Here is a 25,178-nt window from a genome sequence, read left to right as displayed (position 1 = left end):
TCCATCACAGGCGCCTCAGCACGTTTTTCAGAGGCCGTAAGTCACACAGGAGGGGATCGCTCACCTTTCTCCATGGAGAAACTGGTGGATGCGTTCCTTCGGGTCAGCAGCGTAACTCCTTACGACTAGGCTGCCAGAGCTGCCCCCTGGAACGGCTGGCAGGTTCACATCACCAGCCTTGTGGTTAACAGTCAAATGCTTTCACCCACAGCGCCACCAGGACTCCTCAGGAAGCCCCAGGCCCTCCATAAGCATCTATTAAATGATACATGTGATTGCATAGACAGTAAACAGCCATTAAGAGCCTGGCTTTCTGAAATCATTAGATGGAACAAATAGACCATAAAATAATTAATATCCTTAATATGTAAAGAGCTCCCACAAATCTATACTAAAAACCACTTAGGATCCCAGTGGGGAGGGGAAATGAGCATAAACAGATAATTCTCAAGATGGCAAAGAATTGCTAAACATAAAAGATTAAAATAAGCTATTATTGAAAGAAATGGGACTTATGAAAAGAAGGTCTCTGCCTGTCAAAACAATGCAAAAGCCAGTTGTTGGTCTGTTGCTTCTACTGCATGGTGACCCTGCGTGTGTAAGAGAACTGTGCTCTGTAGGGCTTTCAGTCACTCAGTTTTCTGAAAGTCACCAGGACTTTCTTCTGAAGCACCTTAGGGAGGATTTAGATAGCAGCTGATCACATTAACTGTCAGCAGTCAAACCAAACTTACTGCTGTCAAGTGGATTTGAACTCATGACGATCATAGGACAGAGCAGAACTGTCCCAGAGGGTTTCCACGGCTGTGCATCTTTGCCGAAGATGACTGCCTCATCTTTCTCCTCCAGAGAAGCTTTTGAGTTTGAACTGGTGACCTTGTGATTAGCAGCTGGCCGCTTAACCACTGTCTTATCAGGGCTTTCACTAAAATAATAAGGTGATGAGAATTTTTGAAAATGGATAGCGGTGGTGGTTGCAGCATGCTGTGGACGTAATCAGTGTCACTGAACTGTATGAGAGAAACATTGAAATGACCAGTGCTTTGTTTACATGTAGAAGTAGCAACAACAAAATTCCAACTTATTACTATGTTGTTGTTGTTGTTGTTATGTGCCATCGAGTCGTTTGCGACTCATAGCGACCCTATGTACAAGAGCCCTAAACGCCGTTCTATCCTGTGCCAACCTCGCCGTCTCAGACACATTCATTCCCACCGCTCCGGTCACAAAATCGATCCATCTCATCGAGGGTCTTCCTCTCCTGCGCTGTCCCTCCACTCTGCCAAACATGATGTCCCTCTCCAAGGACCAGTCCTTCCTTTCAGCATGCCCAAAGTATGTCAGACGAAGCTTCAGAATCCTTGACTCCAAGGAGCGTTCTGGCTTCACCCTCTCCAGGACAAACCTGTTTGTTCTCCTAGCAGTCCATGGTATATTCAACACTCTTCTCCAGCACCACAGCTCAAAGTCATCAATTCTCTTTCTGTCATCCCTATTCACTGTCCAACTCTCCAATGCATAGCACGTAAGTGCAAAGACTATAGCCTGGATCAGGCACACCTTAGTCTCCAGCCTGATGTCGTTACTCTCCAGTACTCTTGAAAGGTCCCTCACAGCTGACTTTCCCTATGCAATTCATCTCCTGATTTCCTGGCTGCTGTTAGAGCATCAACTGTGGAACCAAGTAAACTAAAACTGTTAACTATCTCAATCTCTTCACCATCCATAATGACGCTGCTAATTGGCCCGGTGGTGAGAATCTTTGTTTTCTTGATGTTGAGCTTCAATCCATATTGAATACTGCAGCCCTCGACCTTCTGCAGCAAGCACTTCAAGTCCTTCTCAGTTTCAGCAAGCAGGGTTGTGTCATCCGCATAACGTAGGTTGTTGACGATATTACTGTAGCATCCATTATAACTCAGTCCCCCATAGGACCAAGTAGAAATGCCTTATAAGAGATACAAGACTGTGAATTTTTGCCGCATTTTAACCCTCAGGCATGTCTTCCTGGGTTTGAACCACCGATCTTTCAGTTAACAGCCAACTGCCATATGTCAATAAAATACTTTTCTTTAAATCCTAACTTTGACAAACGTGTAGAAACTTTGGGACTTGAAGTCTTGCAGAAAGCAGTTGGGCAGCATTTTTAAAGATCATGCAGGTGGGTATACCAGTACCCTTTGATGCTATACTCCTAGTGCTGACATTCAGTTCTCAAGGAGAGAAGCTGAACTCAGAGCATAGCTTTGTGCAGAAAGCTGTTCCTCTTCACAGCCAGAAGGCAGCAAAACTCAATTGTCCAAAATATGAGGGGAAATGTTAGTCTTGCGTTAAAGGATTGTGAGCACTTGTTCTTCCCTTCTCCAAGTTCCAGGGTGCTGCAAATGAAATGTAGTGCTACATTTAACATCTTAATAGCTTCTAAAAAGTCATTAAAACAACTCTCCAGAAGAACAAGATAAATAAAATTTAGTAGAAATGGAGGCAACAGTTAAACTACTCTTGTTCCTTCCTACATCTAGACATAATTTGAGTGCACAGAGAACAGTACCTATTGTCTGAGTTGCTCTCTAGTTGGTTTTGTTTCCATGGAGAGTTCACACATGAAAACAACAACAGAAACAACAATCCATGCCCATTGAGTCAGTTTTCTGACTCAACAACAGTCTCTGCCTCAGCCACCTCACATGACACAGTAGAACTTCCAGTAAGCTCACCTATGCTGTACTCCCTTTTAAAAAAAACCTTTTTCTTGTGATTTGAGTTGATTTATGGAACAAACTGGTTTTCCATTGAACCCTTCATACCCGTTTTTGGTTTTCACCTCAAGAACAGCCCGCATATTAACAGCACTCTTCCCAGTTCCTCCCTGTGAGTCTCTTTTCCATTCATCCTTCTCGCCTACCTTTTCCTGCCTTCTAAGCTTTGTCCCTGGGCTAATGCTGTCCTTTGGATCTGATACATTTGTTTAGTGTTACTAGGGAGTGAATATCTTGCAAGAGTTATTGTTAACATTCAAGACCTGTCTATTATTTGGCTGAAAGTTAAGGCACAGGAGTGAGTTCACTTCCAGTCTGGAAGGTTTTCTTATCAGTTTTATTGTATGTTGTTGTTATGTGCCATTGAGTTGCCTGCGACTCATAATGACCCTATGTACAACAGCAACAGCCCTAAACCCTGCTCTATCCTGTAGCAATCTTATTGTCTCTGACACACCTACCCCCATTACCCCAGTCACTGAATCAATCTATCTCATCGAGGGTCTTCCTCTCCTGTGCTGTCTCTCCACCCTCCCAAGCTTGACATCCCTCTCCAATGACTGGTCCCGCCTTGTAACATGTCCAAATCATGTAACATGTCAAAGTCAGTTTCAGAATACTTGCCTCCAAGGAGCAGCCTGGTTTCACCTTCCCTAGGAAGAACCTATTTGTTCTCCAAGCAGTCCATGGTATATTCAGCACTCTTCTCCAGCACCACAGCTCAAAGGCATCAATTCTCTTTCTATCATCCCTAGTCATTGTCTAACACTCTGACACATAGCAAGCAATTGTGAAGACTATGGCTTGTATCAGGAGCACCTTAGTCTCCAGACTGACTATCCTGGCAATTTTTATGATGTTTCGTTCCACATTTTGTTGCCATTCTGTCCAGGATATTCTGTGATCCCTTCTAGAACAGTCCCTTGTCATGGTTGACTCTAAAGGTCGTTGTTATTGAGGACTGTAGAGTCAGAACTGATCTATAGCTGGCCCTTCAGCAGGTTTTCAGAGACAGGAGGAGCCCATCTTTCTCCCGCAGAGAAACTGGTGGTTTCAAACCACCTGCCTTCAGGGTTGTGGCACAGCTTCTTACCATTAAGCCACCAGAGCTCCCTAAAGAACATTAGGCTAAATGAAACCAGTCAGTCACAAAAGGACAAATACGCTATAAAATCACTATTATAAAAGGCCTAAGAAGGTTTACACAGAGATAGTGTCATTGTAGTATGATTACCATGGAGAGGATGGGGGTGAGGGAGTAGAAAATTGATAAATAGATCAACACTTCTTCAGATGAGGAAAGAGAAAGTGTGGATTGAGTGGACAATCAGACAGCATGGGTATTGTAATTAATGTTACAGAGAATGTGTGTGAGTGGTTGATTTAAAAACCATACGCTTTGTAAATGTTCAACTCCAATCCCAGTTTTTCTTAAAAAACAGCAATGAGAAATGGGGGCGGGGCGGAGAGAAGAAGCAATGAGTGTGTCCCAGCCCACTGAGAGCTTGTTTCATGCATTCAGTACCCCTCTCTGAGGTAGCTTTAGACCTGACACCTGAGAAGTTCACACTATGACAACAAGCCTCCCATCATCCTTTTCTGTGCCGAAGGTGTGAGACAAGGGGGTGGGGGCCAGACCACCAAGTTCACGGGCAGAGGGAGAGACCTCATGCCACAGCTGAAGGCCTCCACCTTCTTGCTCAGGTCACAGACTTTGCCTGAGCCCTTTGCTGGGAACCGGTGGGCCTGCGGCTGAGAAACGAGCCGTCATCTGACCTGTGATATTTCCCCCTGTCCTTCCAGCTTCGCAACAACAAGGCCAAAGATGTGTGCTTGGACCAGGGGCCGCTGGAGAACCACACAGCAATACTGTACCCGTGCCATGGCTGGGGACCGCAGGTAGGAAGCCGTCGCCGGCCAGGAAGGGTGTGGAGCTGCCGGGCCTCGTGGGGCTTCTAGAAACTTCTCTTGCCTTTGTTCTCTCATTGGGGCCCGCTCTGCTGCCTCCTCTAAGCTGTGAGGGTGTTCTGCCCATTTGGAAAAGATCCATAAGTGTTTACCTCAGCACCTGAATTAATAGAGTCAATTTTGGGCTTCTCATCTTGAAAGGAGAACGTGAGTAACTGCAGAGCCACTTCCCAGTGTCACAGTTTGTCCACGCCTCTCAGTTCCCGTTCCAATCATTCCCTGAGAGGTTTCCATTCCTCACATGTGAGGAACCAGCACTCTGTCTGGTACTCCACCCAGTATGGACATGCGCAGATGCTGCTGTCAGGTCGGTTCATGTCCATGGCAACCCCAGGTGTGCAGAGGAGAGCTGCTCTGTGGGGAGTTCAAGGCTGGAGTCTTTGGGATGCAGATTTCCAGGCCTTTCTTCAAAGGCACCTCTGAGAGGATTTGAACCACTAACCTTTCAGAGCATCAGCATCGAGTATTTCTGTCATCCATTCATTAATTCGATGTGAGCATGTAATTAGGAGGGACCAGTCCCTGGACAAGGGCAGTCCATCCATCATGGACAGTAAATTAAAGGCTCAGCAAAATAGAAATGAGATGGTCTGACACAGCAGGAGTAACAAGGAGCCCAAACGGCGTCAAGGTTAAGGACGGTCCGGGATGGAGGGGTGCTTCTTTCTACTGTGTGCGTGGTTGTGGGCGGCAGAGCTGACCAGACAGCAGCTACGAGGCCATTCATTCATGCATTCATTCTGCAAACACGCCTCTGTCACCTGCTTTAGACGCTGGTTACAACAACACAAATCAGCTCATATGATAGTTCCTGTTCTCCCAGGGTCTACGCTGCATGGGGAGAGCCCATTGCATGGTGTGGTGAGTGTGGGAGGAATGGAAGAGCCCACATGGGGGCCTGGGAGGTGCAGGGGCTCAGAGTGGACCTTAGACGCAAGGATGAGACCCAGGCTGACGAGGGACAGGATGTGGAGCTTGAAGGACCTGGCCAGGCATAGGGGTGTCATAGTCACAATTACAGGTCATGAGCCCCAGGATCATCGTCTTGGGGGACCTCAGGGTAGTTGCGTAGTTCACAAAGATGGAGTTCTGTGCTCTGCTTTGGTGAGTAGTGACCGGGGGGCTTAAAAGCTTGCAAGTGACCCTCTAGGCAGTCTTTTCCTGTCCTTCCATGAGGGAAGGACAGCAAAGCTGCATGTCTGCAGACTGTCCATAGCTCCAGCAGACCTTATGACCCTCAGCATCCCACACCCCGAGACCAGAAGAACTAGAGGATGCCCGGTAACTGCTCTGAAAGCAATTAAAGTGGGTCCTGGAAAGAGTGGGATAAGAAGAACACAGCTCAGATCCCAGTGATGCCTAAGCAGCCTGGTCTGACCGAGACCGTGAGCCCCCAAGACCATGGCCCTCAGCTGCCCTGTGAGCCTGGACATGAGCTTGACCTCATGGCACAACCTGGAGCCCCACAGTACATGGGTTTACCAGGTGAACAGTAACACCAGGAAGGAATGGGAAGGACCAGAGTCCCAGGTGATGCCGAGGGTGCATTTCCAAGGAGTTTGGAGCCTGGAGAACCAGGAAGGATGCGTCTGGAGGTGATGTGTTTTGAGGAATGTGTATCTCCCATCTAGAGGGGTGTAGAGTGAAGGGTGCTTCCAAGATGCTGTGGCCTCCAGCCCATGCTGATGTCCACGGTTCCCTACAGGATCTGAGGAAGGAAGAGGTTTTGAAGCTTGGTCTGGCCTTCGGGGAGGGCTTGCCTGTGGCCAGAGTATGCTGGGCTCGTCAGCAAGCTCAGAGCTACTTCTTGGGATGCTGTTGTTGTAAGGTGTCATCCCGTCAATGCTCACAGCAGCCCCGAGTACAGCAGGACAAAGTCCCGCCCGGTCCTGCGCCATCCTCGGTCTCTGCTGAACCTCATTGCATCCACTGCGCTGGTCCGTCTCACCAAGGGTCTTCGTCTGTGATGGCTTATGGGATGTGAAGGCCAGCAGGAATCTTTGGGATTGGCTTGAACCACTCAGATCAGGGGGCTAAGGTGCAGAAGTGCCCACCAGGCAGTGGCGTGCCCACCAGAGTGAGGGCATGGCCTTTCTGGGCCCAAGTCCATATGACATCCATCAATACACATGCTACGTCAAACTCCACACAGGCAGGAGTAGTGGGCACCTGCAGTGACAGAAAGGCGGTGAGGACTGTAGTGGGTGGTCTTAGGATAAGCTCTACCACCATGGAGAGGAACTGAGGGCTCAGTCAATATCTGAGGGGCTCAGGCTTTGTCCAGTAGACCTTTGCTTCATAACCCATGGTTTCAAGGAATGAGGTCTCTGGATTTCATAAACAATTACTCCTCTAATAATTGAAAAGTGAGTAGTTCAAGCCCATCCAGTGGCCCCTTGCAAGGCCTAGCCATCTACATCCATGGAGATTACAGAGCAGTCTCACTCAGGAATGGGGGTGGCTGCCGTGAGCCATGTCACCCCACAGCTCAGGCTTGATTGTTCCTCTGTCTTGTGTTTAGGCTCAGAAGAGAGTCAGTGAGCTTCTCCCATGACCCTCTTCAGGCTGTGCTTGAGCCCCTCTCCCCCTTTTCTCCTCAATGCCCCCTTCTCATCCCTTGGTTAATTTATCACCAGAGTAGCAGAAGAGATATCTTTTGTCCCATAATTAAGCATAATCAGATCTTGGACTCAGTCTGCAATGGCTTCATCTTTGAAGTGGTAGCTCCATCACCCAGTCACCTGTCACGATGATGCATTGTGTTGGTGAAGCCCTCGTGCCCTGTTGTGTGGCAGGTCTCCGGAGAGCTGTTAGCCTGTCCACACCCTCGGGAGACTCAGAAGCCAGCGACAGCCTGGACCCTCGTCCTCCAATAAACTCAGGTTGGGGTTGAGTCTCAGAAGAGACAGCGTGGAGAGCAGATTGGGGTGAGCCTCCCAAGAAAGATGGCCTCAACCAGATTCAGGAGATGTGTGTCCTCGATCTGATAGAAGTCAAAGCCAGCCTGCCCTTTCCAGTGCTGGGGTCAGATTCCTGGAGGAGCAGGGACACACTGGACCTGGTGGGGAAATGGGCAGAGGCCTGAAGACAGGGACATCTTTAAAGCCAAAGCTCAGCATATCCCGAGAAGGAGAGAGGCTGTCCTCTGTATTGTTGTTGAGTCAAAACGGACTCCTGGCCGACCTTGCGGTAGGTTTTCGGAGGTAGTGAATCTCACAGTAGGAGAAGATCATCCATCCTTCTCCCACAGAGCAGCTGGTGGAATTAGAACCGAGTGCCTCTGGGATTGCAGCACAGCTTCTTACCACTAGGTCACTGGAGCTCCCTAACAACAGCTAACAACTACATAAACATCTACCTATTACGTTGTCTGTCTACACACACACACACACACACACACACACACACACAGAGAAATAAGGGGGTGGGAGGAAGAGTGTGCGTGCACGCATGTGTGTGCGTGTACACGAGAGAGAATAGGTACTTTCTCATTTAACCCTAATTCTTTCCTAATGAGAAGACTGTTTCAGGACACTTCTTAGTAGTGTATTTTCATTGTTTCTTAACCAAATTATGTACTGATTTCTACATAAAATGCTTTAGCTGTTAGTGTTATCCCTTATGAAAATTTTAAATAGCTTCAAACTAATGCTATTAACTATACTATGAGCGTTCCTCTTTGGCATTGGCCCAGCATTCTGCTGTTTCTTTACTTACTAAGCCAGCAACATTGCCCAGATTTCCAGGGTTGCTGTCTTTTAGAATCTAGACAGTAGGAGTTGTTGTTATTGTGCTGTCGAGTCACTTGTGACTCATAGCGACCCTGTGTACAACAGCCCTAAATTCTGCTCTGTCCTGTGCCAATCGCACTGTCTCTGACACACCCATCCAGATTACCCCAGTCACTGAATCAATCCACCTCATAGAGGGTGGAAATATCAATAAGTCCCTAAAAATTCATTTTTTAAAATTTTTACATCAGGAGCTCTGGTGGCCTAGTGGGTAGGGAGTTAGTTGCACTACTAACCCTAAGGTAGACAGTTCAGATCCACCAGCTGCTCCAAGAAAGAAAGATGGGTACTGTCCTGTGCAATTTACAGCCTCTGAAAACCCACTGGAGGGTCAGCTGTGAGTCAGTTTTGACCGATGACAGTGAGAGAATGGTAATGCTGTCCACTGCCCCTGTCACAAAGAATAGTGGGTGGTTTTATGTGCACAAGCATGTCAGGCAGTGAATAAGGAAGATCTGTAAAGAAGTGTTGCCTTTAATTGTAGTGTTGGTGAAAAATACTGAATATAACATGAACCGCCATGGAACAGATTTGTCTTGGAGAAAGGACAGTCAGAATGTTCCTTGCAGGCACGGATGGTGAGACCTCACTTTAGATGCTTTGTTGCCAGGAGAAGCCTGGAGAGGGACATCGTGCATTTGAGTAGTATGTTGGGTTTAAAGCCATTGCCACAGTAGCTTCCAGCTCACCACAACCCTTCATCCAATTTTGAAGGCTGTAAATTGTTAGAAGAGGACACTGCCCATCTTTCTCCCTTGGAGTAGCTAGGAGATTTGAACAACTGAACTTTTATATATTATCAGGGAGACAAGGGGACCCTGCACCACCAGAGCTCACCTTCTTTCCTCTCACATGTCAGGAGGCCGCGGCCCTGGAGACCGGGCTGCCCATGGGCTGCCGAAGGAACAAAGCAATCTGTGTGGGAGGAAGGGCAACCAGGCAGCTCCACAGAACAGGTGAAATGTCACCTCACCTGTGTGGGGTGTGCCGTCAGGAGGGGCTAGTCGGTCAGAAAAACGCCATGCTGGGAAAGGCGGAGGGTCAGGGAAGGAGAGGAAGACCCTTAACAAGCTGGACGACACGGTGACTGTCACATTGATTTTCTATGCAGCAAGGACTGCGAGGCCAGTACAGGATCGAGCAGGATTTCTTCCTGTCATTCATGGGGTCACTGTGACAGCGCCTAACAATGTACTCAGGTTAGGGTCTGCCATTGACAGGTCCCCAAAGGCAGCCGCTGTTAGAGACCACAGAGTCAGCGCTGACCCACGCTCAGCCCGTGCAAAGGAGCGAAACGCCGTGCAACCCTTAACTGTCTTTTAAATAGAATATTTGCGTTTTATTGCAAAAGTAGACTCTTAGGATCAAATAGTGATTTCTCAGAACATTATCTAGTAATTACTTCTTTAAACATATTTCTTATGGTTTGAATGAAGGTATAGGTTTCCTATTCAGCTCTTTGTACACATTTCATTTGCTTTTTAAAAAATTTTCTAATTCTTTTTATCTATTTTTTATTATTTGTCGTGTGTGTACTGTCGAATCAGATCAGACTGGTACAGGAGGAGATTGCCCCTCCTTCTCCAGGAGAGCGTCTGGTGGATTCGAACTGCTCATTTTCTGGCATTGGTTATTATAACAGCACTCTTCCCGTTTCCTTCCTGTGGTTCCCATTTCCATTGCTCCTTCTTTCTTCTCCCTTCCTGCCTTCCATGCTTTCTCTGTGGGTCAGTGCTACCCTTTTGATCTTGTAGGATTGACTGCTCTAGAGAGTGCATTCCTCCTTGGTGTTATTGACCATCACATAGGTTATTTAACTTGAAATTGACTTGTGATGATTTCCACTCCAAGCTTGAAGGGCCCCACCAGTCTCTATTAGGCTGATCTTTTGTTAGGACTTGAAGTTTTGCTCCATGTTTTTCTCCTTTCTATGGTTCTGTGCCATGTTCACAGTCACTGGTACATTTCAGTGTACTTTGACCGTTGTCACACCACATCGTTGAAGCCCCCTATGTTTGGCTAACCCTCTCTTTTACCAAGGGCAATGTCCATCCTTAACTAGTAATCCCTCCCGGTCACCCTCCCAAAGGCAGAGCTCTCTGTAAATATCAAAAGGCCAGTAGGGACTGAGCGTGTGCCCGGCCTGAGGCTGCTGCTGTTGGCACAGAGAATCGGATCTTAGTGCTCGGCCTTGGAGGTGCCCTGTCCCTCTGGGTTATCTTTCCTTGTCCTAGGCCTGCTGCCTGAAGCCCAGAACAGTGTCAAAGGCATTTGGTTTTATGAGCAGTTGTTGTCCCGAAATTATGAAGGAGTCCGTGCCCCATTCCCTCAATCTGTCTTCCAGTTGAATTTGTACATGAGTTGAGACAGCTAGATACGGCTCACATCCAACATGAGTTGGGCAAATGTTCACCTTACTATGTAAGACATACCACATACTGTGTAACAACATGTAGTTATTATACTTGGATGGAAACACGCCAACAACTGTGGCGGCAGCACCAGATTATACACACGATACATGCATGCACAAACGTAACACATACATGCAGTTGTCCAAAAGCTCTCTTCGTGGCAATTCTGACAGCGCCTAACAACAATCTGTAGTGTATAGTGTATATTTCTATACACAAAAGCATTTAAAAAAACACTTAAAGATACACATACACTAAAACATCTTCAGCGTAGTAACATCATAATGATGTTTTGATGCATGTTGTGAAGTAGCATTTATTTGTTGTTACATAGTGTGTATGCGTTGAAGTTTTCATGTGAGGCTTAGCGTCAGCTGTCAGATCTATCCTGACACGTGGCAGCTTTCCATCAGGTTCTGAGGCCACACGTCTTGTTTTAAAATGTTTTATTATCATTTTAATAATTTCCATAAAATTAATTTTTAAAAACACTCAAACTCATTGCTGAGACCAACTCATCGCTGACCCTCCCAGTAGGTTTTCAGAGGCTGTAAATTTCATGAGAGGAGATGGCCCGTCTTTCTCTCAAGGAGCAAATGAGGGATTCAGACACCCTGCCTTCAGACACCTTCTTCCGTACTAGGCCACCGGAGCTGTAATTTAGGTAATAATTAAATTTTAAATTATTTGTTATATTATTTTAACAGTAACTTGCTGCACTTATCATTAAAGAATTTAACCAATTTTAATTTAAATTCTTTTGGTAATAGCAAGAAATGCAAAAGCTGAAAAATGAATGAGGAACACTAAAAAAAAAGGAGCTCTGGTGGCTTAGTGGTGAGAAATCGTACCACTAACGCAAGGTATATGGGTTCAAGTCCACCAGCTGCTCCACGGGAGAAGGATGAGCTGTTTCCTTCTATGTGATTTACGGCCTCTGAAAACCCACTGAGGGGTCAGTGATACACAACAATAAAATTACTCGATCTCTTTGAATACTAGTGTCGGCGAAGGGTACTGAGTACACTCTGGACTGTCTGCAGAAGGCACAGATGTGCTTTGGGAGAAATACAGCCAGAATGCTCTTTGAGGGACAAGACTGTTTCATGTACTTTGGACACATTTCAGGAGGGACCTGGTGAAGGACATCATGCATCATAAAGTTGTTGTTCTTGTTGTTGTTGTTGTTTTTAGGTGCCATCGAGTCAATTAATGACTCATAGCGACTCTGTGAACAATGTATCAGAACCATGCCCTGTCCTGTGCCATCCCCAACTTCTCTGATAGAAGTACAAAATGAACCCCCCAAAACACCCACCCACTGCCAATTCTGACCCAGGACAACATTCCATGGGTTTACCAAGGCTGTAAATCGTCACAGCAGAAGACTACGAGACTGTAAAACATCACAGGAGAAGATTGCCCATCTTTCTTCCTTGAAGTAGCTGGTAGATTCACACTGCCAACCTTTCGGTTCACAGCCCAGCGCGTTACATAGGAGGCCACCAGAGCTGGAAGGGCAGTAAACAAATAGAAACCCCCGAAGCAGGTCTGAATCCGTGGAATGCAGAGCTGCACCTGTCTCCCCTCCTAAGCTGAGCACTCTGCATTATTCACATCGCCATGGTTTCCTGGCAGTGGCTGCCGGATTTTAAAGTAATGAGGAAGACCCGTGATTCAGAAGTAATTGGTGCCTGTGTTCCTCGACAGAAGGGCGAGTCCTGCTGTGTTCTCCGGTCCTTCCCGCTTGCTGGCTGCTCTTTGTCTCTCTGGCTGCCGCCAGCATATTTTAGCTTCCCCTCCAGGCTGTTAAAGTTGGGTTAATGGTTGTGTGTGTCTCTTAGATCATCTCACAGAGCAGATTCTTTCCTCCTCACGTTCTCCCCGCTAAATGAGAATTAATTGTATTTGTACTCTGAGGGTTTTTTCCTCCCCTAACACATTAAGGTTATGGGTAATGATGTTCATTCTTCTCTTGGGCTCAGCAGTGAAATCTAGAATGCTCTCATTCAGTTCAGAAGGCATTTATCCACAGAGAAGATGTTCACTCAGTCCTTGTGCCAGATAAAAATGAGTGGAAAGCTTCTACTTCCCTAACATCAAGAGCCAGGAAGCCCAAGGCATGGAAGACATCGTCTTCAACTGGGCTCCCCAGAGAAGCCAAAGGAGTGAGGCTTACCTAGTTAGAGAATAGAAGTAGAGAGAGGTATTTATCTCAAGGAGTTAGCTTATGACTGGGTGGAGGCTGGCAAGTCCCACATCGATGGGTCAGGCATCAGATTAGAAGCTTGTCCTGACTCATGTAGCTGCAGGGGCTGACAAATCCAAAATTGGCAAGTAAGGCAGCAGACTGCTGGCTTTGGAGACTGAAGAATCCAAGATTAGCAGGTAATGTGGCAAGTCTCTGGCTCAGCTTCATTGAACAGGAGGTGATAAACCAGATGCCAGATCCAAATTAAGCAAAAGCTAGCTCACTTTGCCAGACAGAACGTGTGTGAGTGTGTGTAGATACACACACACACACACACACACACACACTTATTACTGTCATGTTTGCCAGGCAGTGTGTGCACGTGGGTGTATTTATGTATGTACTCAAACTCACTGCTGTAAAGTCAGAACCAACTCATGGGTGACCCTCTGCTGGGTTTCCAAGGCAGTAAACCACCATATGGGGAGAGATTGCCCATCTTGCTGTCAAGGAGCTGCTAGTGGATGCAAACCACCAGAGAATCTCTACCTTTTGGTTCACATTGCAATTCCCTACAGGCCACGGCACCAGAAAGAAATCGTGTGTGAGTGTATGTGTGTCGTTGTTGTAGCTGTTGTTGTGTGCCATCAAATCGGAAAAAACTCAGACCTTACCCTCCCGGAAGTTTTTATAAATTGCATGGATGGAGATTGCCCATCTTTCTTCCCTAGTGTACCTGGTGGGCTAGAACCATGTGCTTTTGATTGGCAGCACAGCTCCTTACCATCACACCTCCCTATATATATTTTACCCAATTGCTTCATGTGTATTTGAAATTTGTTCAATGAATGAGGAAGATGGAAGAATCGATGCCTTTGACTAATGATGTTTGCTAAGGTGACTATACCACAGACTGCTAAAAGCACAAAGAAACCTGTCTTGGAGGAAGTGCAATCACAATCACGGTGTTCCGTAAAGGCAAGGATGGTCACACAGCATCTCACATACTTTGAGCGTATTATCAGGAGACACTAGTCCTTGGAGAAGGACATCATGCCTGGAAAGATGGGAGATGGTGAAGCAGAGGAAGACCCTCAATGACACGGATTGAGACAGTAACTGCAACAGTGGGATTTAACACAAGTGGAGATTTTGAAGATGGTGCAAGATTTGGGCAGGCTTCCAGTCTGTTGTAGAGAGTGTCCTGTGAGTTGGAGTTTATATATATATATAATATATATAGAGAGAGAGAGTTAGTTAGAGTGTACTTAATGATGATAGATAGATAGAAAGATAGATAGATAGATAGATAGATAGATAGATAGATAGATCGAACGAACACATAACAAAAAATCCCAATATGTCTGTATCTATATGCCTGTATAGTGTCTGTATATACATATGTAACTGTGTAGAATATATGTATGTTTGCTTTTTAATCATTTACTGTGCATCTGAGATCTGGACAATGAACAAGGAAGACAGAAGAAAAATTGATGCCTTTGAGTTGTAGTGCTGGAGAAGAAGAGTACTGCATAGCCCATGGACCGCCAAAACAAACAAATAAATATCTCTTGGAGAAGTGATGCCAGATTGTTCCTTGGAGGCAAGGATGGTAAATCTTTGTCTCCAGTACTTTAGTGTGTTGCTAGGGGAGGCTGCTCCTTGGAGAAGGACATGATGCTTGGAAAGGTGGAGGGATGGCAAAGCAGAGGAAGACGCTCAACCAGGTGGATAGATACAGTGATTGTGGCAATGGGCTCAAGTGTTTTAGAGCTCGTGGGGTTGGCACAGAATAGGATAGGGTTCAGTTCTACTGTTTATAGGATTGCAATGAGTTGTACTCAACTCAGCAGCACCTGATGATAATGTATTATCATCATCATATTATTATACATAATATACATTCATAGATAATAATATGTATATATTATGTATACCATACATAATATATACATATTATTATCTATCGATGTATGTATGTATATCACTGTAGTTTTTCAGATCCACCAGTGGCGCTGAGAGGGAAGATGGGCAGTCTCCTCTCGTGTGATTTACAGCTTCTAAAGATTGCTAGAGGATTAGTTACGATTCTGTCCTCCAGACTCACCATGAGGGAGAATCACTCGGTGCCAGAGAATTGTCTCTGTTCTTGATGCTGTGTGCTATCAAATCAGTTCCTCATAGCAATGAAATGAACTTAACCTTGAGCAAAGATCTGTATGTAAGAGCTAAACTAGGCCTTTGTGACCTTGGACCGAGAAACTATTTCTTGGATATGATACCAAAGTCACAGGCAACCACAGCAAAGAAATAGGTTGGATATCACTAAAATGAAAAGCTTGTGTGCTTCAAAGGGGCAAAAAGGGGAAAAGGTTGGTGTCAAGTCCCTGGGAGGCACACTTAGTCAGTTACTAGGCTTCACTTGTAACCAAAAGATTGTCAGTTCAATCCATTTAGAAGTGACTAGGAAGAAAGGCTTGGCAGTCTACTTCCAAAGGTTCACAGTCTTGAAACTGTGGGGAGCCCAGCTCTCTTCTGCGTCCATAGGCTTGGAGTCAACTCAAAAGCAGCTTTTTTTGAGATGTGGGAGCAGGCTGTTGATGGCAGATTCCAGGGCTTCCCAGCCTTCTCCTTTGGGGAGAACTGTTACAGTCCTGAGCTGTCCTTAGTGCCCCAAGTTCTCTGCTCCCGGCTCCCCAATATTGGCTGTTGGCCCCTTGAGGTTCCCACCAAAGCAGGTAGAGTCTCTGTAGTGGCCCAGGACCACCCAACCCCTCCTGTCCACCTAGACACCTGCCTGCCTGGGCGACTCTTAACTCTGGCAGGTCCAGATCGGTGTCCCCTTCCTCTCGCCCTGACAGGCCTCTGCAGGAAGAGCCTCCAACTCCCCTGGTGCCTCGCTCTGCTCTCAAAACATCTGGGTCACAGATCCGCTCGGTTAATTAATGTTCTCGGCGCTGCTCATTTGCCTGCAGGATAATAGATTGATTCATAATTCCAATAAGCAGCTGTGTATATCTTTCCCTAGAACATAAAGGCAGCTTGCTGTCATTCATCACTTGGCGTTCGGTGAATTTAAATATATGCAGGGAGACATCGTGGGGCCGGGAAGGAGGGCTGCTGATTTTCTTACCATTCTGCCACTGACAATTACCCTGATTTGGAACTAATTTGGGTTGAACGCACACGCTCTCTGTCTCTCTCTCAGGGGCACTTAATAAACTCCCCACTGCTGTGTCACAAGGGCACAGGGAAAGTTTCTGAGAGGCTTCCTCCAGGAGTGAGGATCCCTGGGGAGGAGCCTGCCCTGCACGGGAGGAGATTGCCCATCCTTTTCCTACAGAGCAGCTGAATTTGAACCTGTGTCTTTGGGATTGCAGCACAGCTTCTTACCACGAGGCCACCAGAGCTCCCCTAGTGTGTGCTAGCTGATATTTTTATTTTTAAAAATGGATTAGCCTTCAGCTGTAGGAATGGTCATCTCTGCTACCTCGGCCACCCCCATGCGGCCGTTGCAAGGCAGTGGGGCAAGGATACTGTCCATGTGCTGCCTCTGCTCACCCTCACGTGCCCCATGTGCGCACCCTGGAAGCCTGCGCGCAGCAGGACACACAGTCAACTCTTCACAAAACTCTGGAATGAGTTTAGCAGAAGTGGTGGGTGCCTGTGGGTCACGTGCTGAGGGTACGGTGGGGCATGCAGTTGTTTGTTTGTGGTGGATGAAGGAGTGTCTTCCGGAACCCTTGGGAAAAGTACTGTAAAGTATCCACTGTTGAACAAAAGGTGACTGTTGTTGCTACGTGCCATTGAGTTGATGCAACTCCAGACAACCTTTGAACCTGCCCTGTCCTGCGCCATCGGCTCTCTGATAGGCTCAAGCCAATATTACAGCCTCCGCATCAGTCTGTCCGTCCGGTGAGGCAGTTTGCACCCATAGGCTGAGCGATGCGAGGAGGCCGTCGGCTTCTGTAAGTCACAGTCCTGTGCTATGGGGCAGGCCTGTCCTGCGCTGTAAAGGTCACTTCACTGTGAATTGGAGTCAAGTTGACAAGAGTGGATTTTGGACTCAGAACCCCAGTAGTGCAAGGGTTAAAGAACATGGCCGTTATCTGAGAGGTTGGCAGTTTGAACCCACCAGCAGCTCCACAGAAATGGAACCCCGGGGACCTGTTCCTAAAGTTCACAGCCTGGAAAACCCCACTGGCTCTTCTGCTGCCGCTCTGTGTTGCTATGAGTTGAAAATGAACTTGACAGCAGCTCACAAGGAGTCCCTGGGTAGGGTAAATGGTTTCATGCACTTTGCTGCTAATTGAGGCTAGAAAGTGATGCCTGTGAGTTGTGTTGGAAGACAGTACTGAATATCCTCTGGACTGCCAAGAAAACAGATATGTCTTGGACAAGGTGAACCCGGAGCTCACCTTGGAAAAGCTTTGTCTTGCATCCTACTTTGAGGATGTTGGTAGGAGAGGGACATCATGCTTGGAAAGGTGGAGGGGCGCGAAGGAGTGGAAGACCCTCAACCAGGTGGATTGACATAGTGACTGCAGCGTTGGGCTACAGTGTATCAGAGGTGGTGAGGGTGGCCCAGAATAGAGAAGGGTTCAGATCTGTTGAGCACAGGATTGCTATGAGTCCTATTTGACTCAACAGTATCTCACAGCAACATTGTCATTTGAGGTAAAGTTTACAGAGAAAATTGGCTTTTCATATCATCATTCATATTTTTTTATGACATTAACTACAGTCCTCAGATTTTAGTTCTATTTTCCCTACCCTCTGCCTGGGATTCTCATTTCCATTACTCCTCCTATCCTGCTCCTTCCTGCCTTCTGAGCCTGATTCCTGGAAAACGGGAACAGCCAGAGGAAGGAAGGACATGTACTAACTTGGGAACCACACTGTCGGCAGGCTGGGCGGGTGGGGCCATCTCTGTATCAGCAGATGCTGGAGAATAGCCGCTCCAAACGTGAATGACTTAAACAGTCGACGTTTATTATTGTTCATGAATCTCCAGGCCGGCTGGATGGATCTGGGTCAGGCTCAGCTGACCTTAGTCATTCACTTATACGTCTCTTAAATGCACAATTAAGCTCGCAGGGCAGCTAAGGGCTAGCTGAGCGAGCATGGCCTCACCCACTGTCCAGGGCAAGCGTAACTTCTCTCTAAGTTGACTAGCTGAGGCTGCCTCCATGGTGGCAACGGGGTTCCAAGGGGACCGGGAGGAGACATGCAAGGTGTTTTCAGTCCTCTGCTGAGAACAAGTGCACCCTCCTCTGTGCTGCATCCTGTTGACCAAAGCAAGTCTCAAGACCAAGACTCACAGATACAGAAAGAGCCTCTGTTACTTGATGGAAGTGGCTGTGAAGTCCTCTTAAGAAGTGCCCACAGGGCAGAGGGCGGCTCCCCACCTCCTAGCATCTGTGGGTTGCAGTGTGTGCACACCAAGCACAGAACAGTGATGTGCGTTTAGGATGTGTGTGCTTCTCCGTCCTGTCCCAGGCTCCCATGAATCCCCTGTACGGGGAGGTGGCACTTTCCTGCACTTCCCAGTCCCAGGTCGAAGGTCTCTCTCAGCTCGGCACCGGGCAGGTCTACCAGTGGCTTTTTTCCAACAGCAGGTGCTTGCTTCATGTCTCTGCGTCCCATTTGGTTCATTCTCACCACATTTCAAACTTTCCCCGAGCTCCGCTGCACACTTGTTAGACTGCAGAGAAGTGTAAACATGTTTCATATGCTCTAGGAAGTCAAAGAATTCTTCCAACTCACTTGATTGTAATACTGGATTTACTGAAGTGGTTTGAACTGAACCCGAATCACCAAGCTCTGGCTGTGTGTGAATTTTGTTTGCATTTCAGTTCTCCTCTTGGACAGGGGAGGTTTCCAGCAGTGGGGTTACTGAGTCAGAGAACATGTGGCAAGCACCAAGTATGTGATCTGAGATTCCTTCCTAAAGAGACGAGCTCTGGTAGCTTAGTGCGAAGAAGTTGTGCTCCAAATTCAAATGTATGAGGTTCGAATCCAGCAAGTGCTCCTTGAGAGAAAGATGAGTAGTCTCCTTCCACACAATTCGCAGCCTCCGAAAACCCACTGCGGGGTCCGCCCTGAGTTGATTCTGACTTGAGGATACACAACACCACCACCTTCTGAAAAGACTCTGATAATGAACCTACCTGCCATTACCAGGTCTCAGAGACCCACAGTGAGAATAATCGCTCTTTTTAAAGTGTGGTGTCTCCTTGTTTTTGTTTTATTTCTTGTTGCCCCCCGTATGCTTGAATACCTTGTAAGATATGTTTGTTCTTCAGTGAAGTCTGACATTAAGCTTTTGTGGCAGTGTTGGGGGCCGGGTGGGGAGAGGAGACACAAGGAAAAAACCATTACCTGAGAGGTTACCCTGACTCAGTGACCCCATGAGAGTCGGGGTAGAATGGGGCTCCCATAGGGTTTTTGGTGGCTGGGTTTTTTGCAACACAGATTGCCAGCCCTTCCTTCCACGGCACCTCTGATGGACTTCACTTAGCCAAGCATTCACTGTTTGCACCACCCAGGGGCCCTTTGTGCCAGTGGTGGTTGCTGTTAGGTGCCGTCCAGCCAGCTCCGACTCTTAGCGACTCCGTGTATCCTCAACAGCCTAATCCGCGTCGGATCCCGTTGCTGAAGCCACTGTGTCAGGTTGAGCGTTTTCCTCTTTTCCATGCAGCCTCCACTTTGCCAGGCATGATCTTCAGAATCAAGCCGGCTCTTAGGATGGCCTCTCACATCGTGAGGAGGGACGCCTATTGAACGCTCAGGATTCTTACGGCTTTCTTTTTGTCCCAAGTGGGTCTCAGCAGAGGGGACTTGCCAGATGAACTGGGGGTCTCTGGCCTTCAGAATCAGGTTAATTAATTCCACTTTACAGAGGAGAAGGAAATGGAAGCTCACAGTAAGTGATGTGTTCAAGGTAGCCCAGGATCCTGGCATCACAGGAACCAGATCCTTGACTCCTTCCCTGGTTCTGTTCTTTCTGTTGGCAGGTAGGGCAGTTACAACCTTGAAAACCTGACTGTGAACATATTTAGGAGGCATTCCAGAAGGCCAGGAGGGCTTCCTGTAGGAGGCTCCCCTGGGGGGTGGCACGGGTCTGAGGGATGGGAGTAGACGGTGTGGACTGGAAGCCTGGTGAGAGGCTCATGTTCCCTGCTCTCCCCTAGCTGGCTCGCTACACCAAGGAGGGCTTCCTGCACCTGGGCGCGCTGGGGACCACCACACTCCTCCCTGACACCCGCTGCCTGGTGGACAACGCCAAGAGCCGGCTGCCCCAGCTCCTCGACTGCGACAAGGTCAAGAGCAGCCTGTACAAACGCTGGAACTTCATCCAGGTGAGTGCTCCCTGTACCGAGCCACCACCCAGGACAGGTGAGGATGCTGCGAGCAACAGGGGAGCTGCAGCTTCTCCAGAGGCCACTAGGTCACAGCCTAGAGCCCCATCTCAAAGCACCCCAACGACTCATGGACCCCCAGCTCTTTGTGGGGAGTCCCTGGATGATGTCTGTGGAGACAGCCTTCTTCTCCATGCCTACACTCAGTGCAAAGGCTGCATTTAAGAAGAGTGAGCAGTTGCCATCTGGTTGACACTGGCCATGGCGAGCAGGTGTCACTCCGCAGAGTTTCAGTGCTGGTGTTTGGGAAGGAGACCTCGAGGTCTTTCTGCAGAGACACCCCTGTTGTTGTGAGATGCCATCGAGTCTGTTATAACTAATAGGGAATAGGTCTACCCCTTGCCCTATCCTGCACCGTCCTTGTGGTCTCTGATGTGCTCACAGTACCTCGAGGTGGAGGTACAATTCCAGCCTGTCTGGTCACAGCCAAGCTGACTGCACTGTCACAAAAACCAGACCCGCTACCCTGGAGTCGGTTCCAGCCGCGGGGACCTCCCCTTGGGTTTGAGGCTGTAAATCTTAATGGGAGGAGACGGCCCATCTTTCTCCAGAACAACTGGTGTATTTGAACCACCGACTTTTTGGTTAGTTACATAAGATATGGCATCACCAGGACTCCAGAGCTGGTTAAAGCCAGTTTCCATTGAGTTGACTGGGACTCTGAGTGACACACGGGGTTAAGCATTTGGTTGTTAACTGAAATGTTGTCAGTTCAAACCCACCCGGAGACAATTCAGCAGAACAGCTTGTTGCTCTCCGGGAAGGCCATCGCTGTGAGCACAGGTCTGCCCTCGCACGTGGTTTCCTGACAGGACTCAGTGGCGGCGGCGGTGGTTGTTGTTAGGTTCAGCATCAGTGCCAGCCGTGGCCACCCCACATGGTGCAGAAGTGACCCTGCCCGCTCCTGTGCCCCCCACAGTCTCTGCTGTGCGCAAACCCATTGCAGGGCTGGCTGGGTCAGTCTGTCTCACAGAAGCCCTTCCTCTGCTCACCAAGCATGATTCCAGAGACTGCTAACTAATGACTGTATATGATATGATAACTGTATATGATAACTGATAATGGTAACTGTATCATCGAGTTGGAACCGACTCACAGCTGACCCCCCAGCAGGTGTTCAGAGGCAGTAAATTGCACAGGAGGAGATGGGTTAGAATCTGCTAAGATTCTAAGAGAGGGCAAGGAAGGTGCCTTTCCTTCATGGTGTCGTTACCACCCGTGCCACTCTTACGGCCTCTGCTCACGGCCGCTGTGTCAGTCCATTTCCTTCAGGGTCTCCCTCTTTTCCAATGACTCTCTGATTGTCCAAACACGGCATCCTTCTCCAGAGTCTGATGACAAAGCGTGTAAGACAGTCTGACCATCTTCTCAGGAACATCGAGCTGCCCTTCTTCCCAAAAACACCTGTGAATTCTTTGGCAATCTGCAAAATATGCAGTATTCTTCAACAGCATCACGATACAAATGCATCAGTTCTTTTTCAGTCCTCTTTATTCCCTGTCCAGCTTTCATTTCTCAGTGAGGGGACTGAAAATACCGTGGCTTGGGTCCGGCCCAGCTTTGTCCTCACAGAGACGTTTGCTCCTTGGCACGTGGAAGAGGTTCCTCTACGACACAGATTTGCCTCATGTGGTTCATCATTGGTTTCTTAACTGCTGCTTCCGTGGCTCTGATTGTGAGTCCAAGTACAGTGAAATCCCTGACACTTCAGTCTTTCCCATTTATCCCAATCTTGCCTGTTAGTCCAGGGAGACTTCGGATTCCCTGGTACCTGTTAGATACACACAGAGCATGTCAGATCTGAAATATCCTATTCTGACAGCCCCAACTCAATATGCCTTGCCTGGTTTAGCCGCTCAAACTTGATGAAGCATCTTCATTTTCTGAGGAAAGGATGCTATCTTAGTTCTCTGATGCTACTGTAATAGAAATGCTACAAGTGGATGGCTTTAACAAACAGAAATGTATTCTCTCAACAGTTTAGGAGGCTGGAAGTCCAAATTCACAGCCCCAGTTCTAAAGGAAGGCCTCTGTTTGTACCAGCTGTTGGGTTCAGTCCTTTTTCCCTGTCAGCATCTGTGGGTGTGGACTTCTCCCTGTGTCTTGGCACCAGTCTCTCCTGGGTCTAGAAGGTTCACAGCCCAGGGGCCCTGGGTCCAAAGCACACTCACTGTTCTCAGATTTTCATAGCAATAGGAAGTTACTTGGTCTCTGCTTGATTGCATAACTTATATCTCAAAAGAGTTTGACCTAAGATGTCATTTAGTCCTGTATTTTGTTTCCTGCTTAACATGCCTGCCGCTAACCCTATCTTGTTAGCACAGAGGTTAGAATTTCTGTCCCATAAAGTAGTTATAGCAGATCACAAAGGAGAATAATTACACAGTACTAAGGATTTTTCATTTTGCTTGGCTCCACAATCAACATTCATGAGAGCTGCAGTCAGGAAGACAAACCGTGTTAACTGCAATGAGTAAATCTGCTGCTGGGGATTCTTTCAATTGCTGAAGAACTTTAAAGACTGAGCCATGTGGTATTTCCAGTTGCCTCACAGGCATGTGAAAGTTGGGCCGTGAACCAGAAAGACCCAAAGGGGAAGTGATGCCTTTGAATTTTAGTTTTGGTGAAGAATATTGAGTGTACCCTGGATTGCCAAAAGTACAAACATATCCTAGAGGGCGCACAGCCGGATTGCTCCCTTGAAGCAAGGATGGAGAAGCATCGTCTTGGATAAGATCAGCCTGTGGTCGGAAGGGGCTAGTCCCTGGGAAGGGGAATCTTACTTGAGGAAGCAGAGGGTCCGAGAAGGAGAGGGAGATGCCCAGTGAGATGGATTGACACAGTGACTCCAGCGATGGGCTTACGCCCCACAGAGCCTGTGAGAAGCGGAGCAGGGTCGAACAGGGTTTAGATCTGCTCCATATGGGCCGCGGTTAGTCACAATCAACTCTAATCAAATCTAATAATGATGGTAAAAGTCATGGCCTAATCTAGTCGACCAGCTCTCCAAAATCCCTCCTTCGTGCGTAGCGTCTCAGTGGATGTCCCCCGTGGGAAGTCCTCCCAGGACGGAAGGTAGTTAAGTCTGTCTGTCTCTGGGCCTTCTCTTCCCAGAATGGAGCCATCATGAACAAGGGGACGGGACGCTGCCTGGAGGTGGAGAACCGTGGCCTGGCCGGAATTGACCTCATCCTCCGCAGCTGCACAGGCCAGAGGTGGACAATTAAGAACTCTATCAAGTAGCAGAGGGAGCAGGGGCACCTGGACCACCCGGGACCAGCCACTCAGCAGAGACAGCAGGGGGAAGACGTGCTCACCCAGCATCCAGGGCTTCTACAAGAGCCGCCGGGGCTCCATGGAGATGGTCTGTCCACCAGGCCCTTAGCCCCTGCCGGCCCTGCGCACGCGGAACAGGCACCTGCCCTGCTCTGGGAAACTGGACACGTGTCTGCCACAGCCCCAGATGTGACCTGGTGCACAAGAGCCTGACTGCCCACATGTCCCATTCATCCTTGCAGCCCAGGGCCAAGAGTGACAGCCAGCAGGTCCCCTCCACGCTTCCATCACTGCAGCCGCAGCTTCTGCCTTCCATCCCAGGCCTCGTCCACGAGGAGAAGGAAGACTTCTGCCACACCCCAGCCTCCTCCTGCCCCTCGGGCTCATAACCACCCACAACTGCTTCTGCCCAGATGCCCCTCTGCAATCCCAAGACCAGCCCCCCCAGACCTTCCCATGGGGTGGCTTTAGTGGCGACAACCTCGCATTTTTCCAGCCCCTCCTGAGATGACCTCAGAGGAACTGACACTGGTCACTGTTCACCTGGCTCCTCTGTGCAGGGGCACAGCTGAGGGACAGACACGGACGGGCTGAGCAAACAGGAGGGTCCCGGCTGCAAGGAGTGGCTCTGTCATCTCTATCCCCATGAGGGCCTGAAAGCCTGGACACAGAGTGACCACAGGGAACAGTGAGAGGCCCCACCACCAGGTGGGGCTGGGGACCAGGGGCCAGCTGCAGTTCTGCGTCCCTTCCCCACCCAGGCTCTGGGACCAGCACGGGGAGGCAGCGTCTCCTCCCTCAGCTGTTGTTTTTTTAATTGCCCTGTGGGTAGGATGTGCTTGTCCAGCAGAATTAACATGTCAGGGTGTGCATGCACGTGGGGTTGTAGGTGTCCACGTGTGTCCTTAGCGTGCAGCACAGTGGACGTCATGTGTCCAGCAGAGTTCACATCTGAGGGTGTGCATGCACGTGGGGGTGCAGGTATGGACGTGCTCCGTGTGTGCTCATGTCCACGCGTGTCCTGACAGTGCCACACTGTGGACGTCGCCTGTCACTCTAGGTTTGCCGCTTCTTACCGTTGGGGACGCAGCACTAGAAGCTCACTGGCCACGCAGAAGGTCAGGAGGACGTGGACCGGCCTGTCCCACTGGCACCCAGACAGCAAGGCTGTCCCTTCCATGGGCACCATCTCCCCCTTCCTCCTGTCCCTGGCAGATCCCAGCCCTTGAGCTGCCTGGTGTGTGGTTCAGTGTCTCATTCGGTGCCATCTTGTCGGTGGTCCCTCCCCTCCCTGTCGCCCACCTTGTGAAATAAACACACGTTAGCTCTTCCCAGAGGGGCCTCCTCGCCTTCTT

The 25,178-nt window shown here is 48.4% G+C and overlaps 1 protein-coding gene across 1 annotated transcript in view; it reads left to right on the top strand.

Annotated features, from left to right (window-relative positions):
* The window catches only part of WBSCR17 (Williams-Beuren syndrome chromosome region 17), a 447,264-nt gene extending 423,449 nt beyond the window's left edge, over window positions 1–23,815 (top strand). The window contains exons 9-11 of the mRNA XM_006889663.1: window positions 4,563–4,658; window positions 20,320–20,487; window positions 23,662–23,815. Coding sequence (XP_006889725.1) covers window positions 4,563–4,658; window positions 20,320–20,487; window positions 23,662–23,790 — 393 coding nt within the window. The 3' untranslated portion in view covers window positions 23,791–23,815. The remainder of the gene's footprint in view (window positions 1–4,562; window positions 4,659–20,319; window positions 20,488–23,661) is intronic.
* Window positions 23,816–25,178: the final 1,363 nt, after the last annotated feature.

Source organism: Elephantulus edwardii, unplaced genomic scaffold (assembly GCF_000299155.1).
Source record: "Elephantulus edwardii isolate Elephantulus edwardi_28Jun2011 unplaced genomic scaffold, EleEdw1.0 scaffold00080, whole genome shotgun sequence".
Classification (NCBI taxonomy): Eukaryota; Metazoa; Chordata; class Mammalia; order Macroscelidea; family Macroscelididae; genus Elephantulus; species Elephantulus edwardii.
Note: the sequence above shows the minus strand (reverse complement) of the source record. Positions and strands in the feature narration are given on the sequence as shown.